We start from the raw sequence: 1,342 nt of genomic DNA on the forward strand, positions 1-1,342 counted from the left end.
AAAGGAGGAGGGGAGGAGGAGGGAGAAAGGAGAGGGGAGGTGCAGGGAGAAAGGAGGAGGGAGAAAGGAGGAGAGGAGGAGGAGAAGAAAGTGAAGGGGAGGAGGAGGGAGAAAGGAGGAGGGGAGGAGGGAGAAAGGAGGAGGGGAGGAGGGAGAAAGGACGAGGGGAGGAGGGAGAAAGCAGGAGGGGAGGAGGAGGGAAAAAGGAGGAGGGGAGGACAAGGGGAGAAAGGAGGAGGAGGAAGAGGTGAAGGGGGAGGAGGGACAAGTGGGAGAAAAAAGGAGGAGAAAGGGGGAGGGGAGGAGGAGGGGAGAAAGGAGGAAGAGGAAGTAGCCCAGCAACGTGGGTAACTAATTTACACAGCGTTTCCTCACCTGTGGGGCAGATGCTGTCTTACCTCCATGGGGTTGATGAGGGTCTGGGAGATGGCCACGGCCAGGGAACCGGCGAGGAGACGCTCCTGGAAGGGCGGGGACCCATGTATTCCACAGAAGTAATTCTTGCACTGGGAGAGGAGAGAGGAGGATGAGAGAGAAGTCAGCCACCCTCTGACACAAAACCCACGCAGGGAAGAGGCCTGGGGTCTGCAGGGTGAGCGTGTGTCTTGAACAAGGGCCTGGAGTTTTGGGGTGTGGGAGGGGTTTGGGCTTGAGCTGGGGGAAGCAGACGCCTCATTCCCCACCTGCTCGAATACGGAGAACTTGATGGCATACTCGGGAGCAATCTTGAGCACGTTGATGCCGTTGCCCCGCCACAGGGAGCGGAAGCCTCCCTCCTGGACCATGCTCTGTAGCCCCCCCAGCAGGTTGGTGAAGGTCGTCTTGGAGGAGTAGACCTGGGTGGAGGGAGGACCCTGGAGGAGCCCCTCCTTACCTCTGTCTCTGTCCCCATCCCCACCCCAAGCGCAGCCCCACCGGGAACTCCCCAGCCACCCAACCCCAACCCATCCCCATCTCATCCCCATTCCTTCTTCAGCTCCTTCCCCAGCCAGTTCTAGAATCGCACACAACACGGACCCAAAGCCAACATCGACCCACATTCCTGTCTCATCCCTCTTCTTCATCTTCTCCTCAGTTCTTTTTCTTTCTTCCTTCCATCCCTTCCTTTCTTTCTCCCTTTCTCCTTCCTTCCTTCCTTCCCTCCTTCCTTCCGTCCGTCCTTCCTTCCTTCCGTCCTTCCTTCCTTCCTTCCTTCCTTATTTTATTTTATTTTATTTTTTTGACGGGGTCTCACTCTGTCACCCAGGCTGGAGTGCAGTGGGGGGATCTCGGCTCATTGCAACCTCCACCTCCCTGGTTCAGGCAATTCTTCTGCCTCAGCCTTCCGAATAGCTGGGATTAC

General features: G+C 57.3%; 1 protein-coding gene across 1 annotated transcript in view; it reads right to left on the reverse strand.

Moving 5' to 3' along the window:
- SLC25A41 (solute carrier family 25, member 41) overlaps positions 1 to 1,342 on the reverse strand; it is a 7,891-nt gene that overhangs the window by 3,796 nt on the left and 2,753 nt on the right. The window contains exons 3-4 of the mRNA XM_011967424.1: positions 684 to 836; positions 399 to 506 (exon numbers count right to left, since the gene is read on the reverse strand). Coding sequence (XP_011822814.1) covers positions 399 to 506; positions 684 to 836 — 261 coding nt within the window. The remainder of the gene's footprint in view (positions 1 to 398; positions 507 to 683; positions 837 to 1,342) is intronic.

Source organism: Mandrillus leucophaeus, unplaced genomic scaffold, assembly GCF_000951045.1.
Source record: "Mandrillus leucophaeus isolate KB7577 unplaced genomic scaffold, Mleu.le_1.0 Scaffold8, whole genome shotgun sequence".
Taxonomy (NCBI): Eukaryota; Metazoa; Chordata; class Mammalia; order Primates; family Cercopithecidae; genus Mandrillus; species Mandrillus leucophaeus.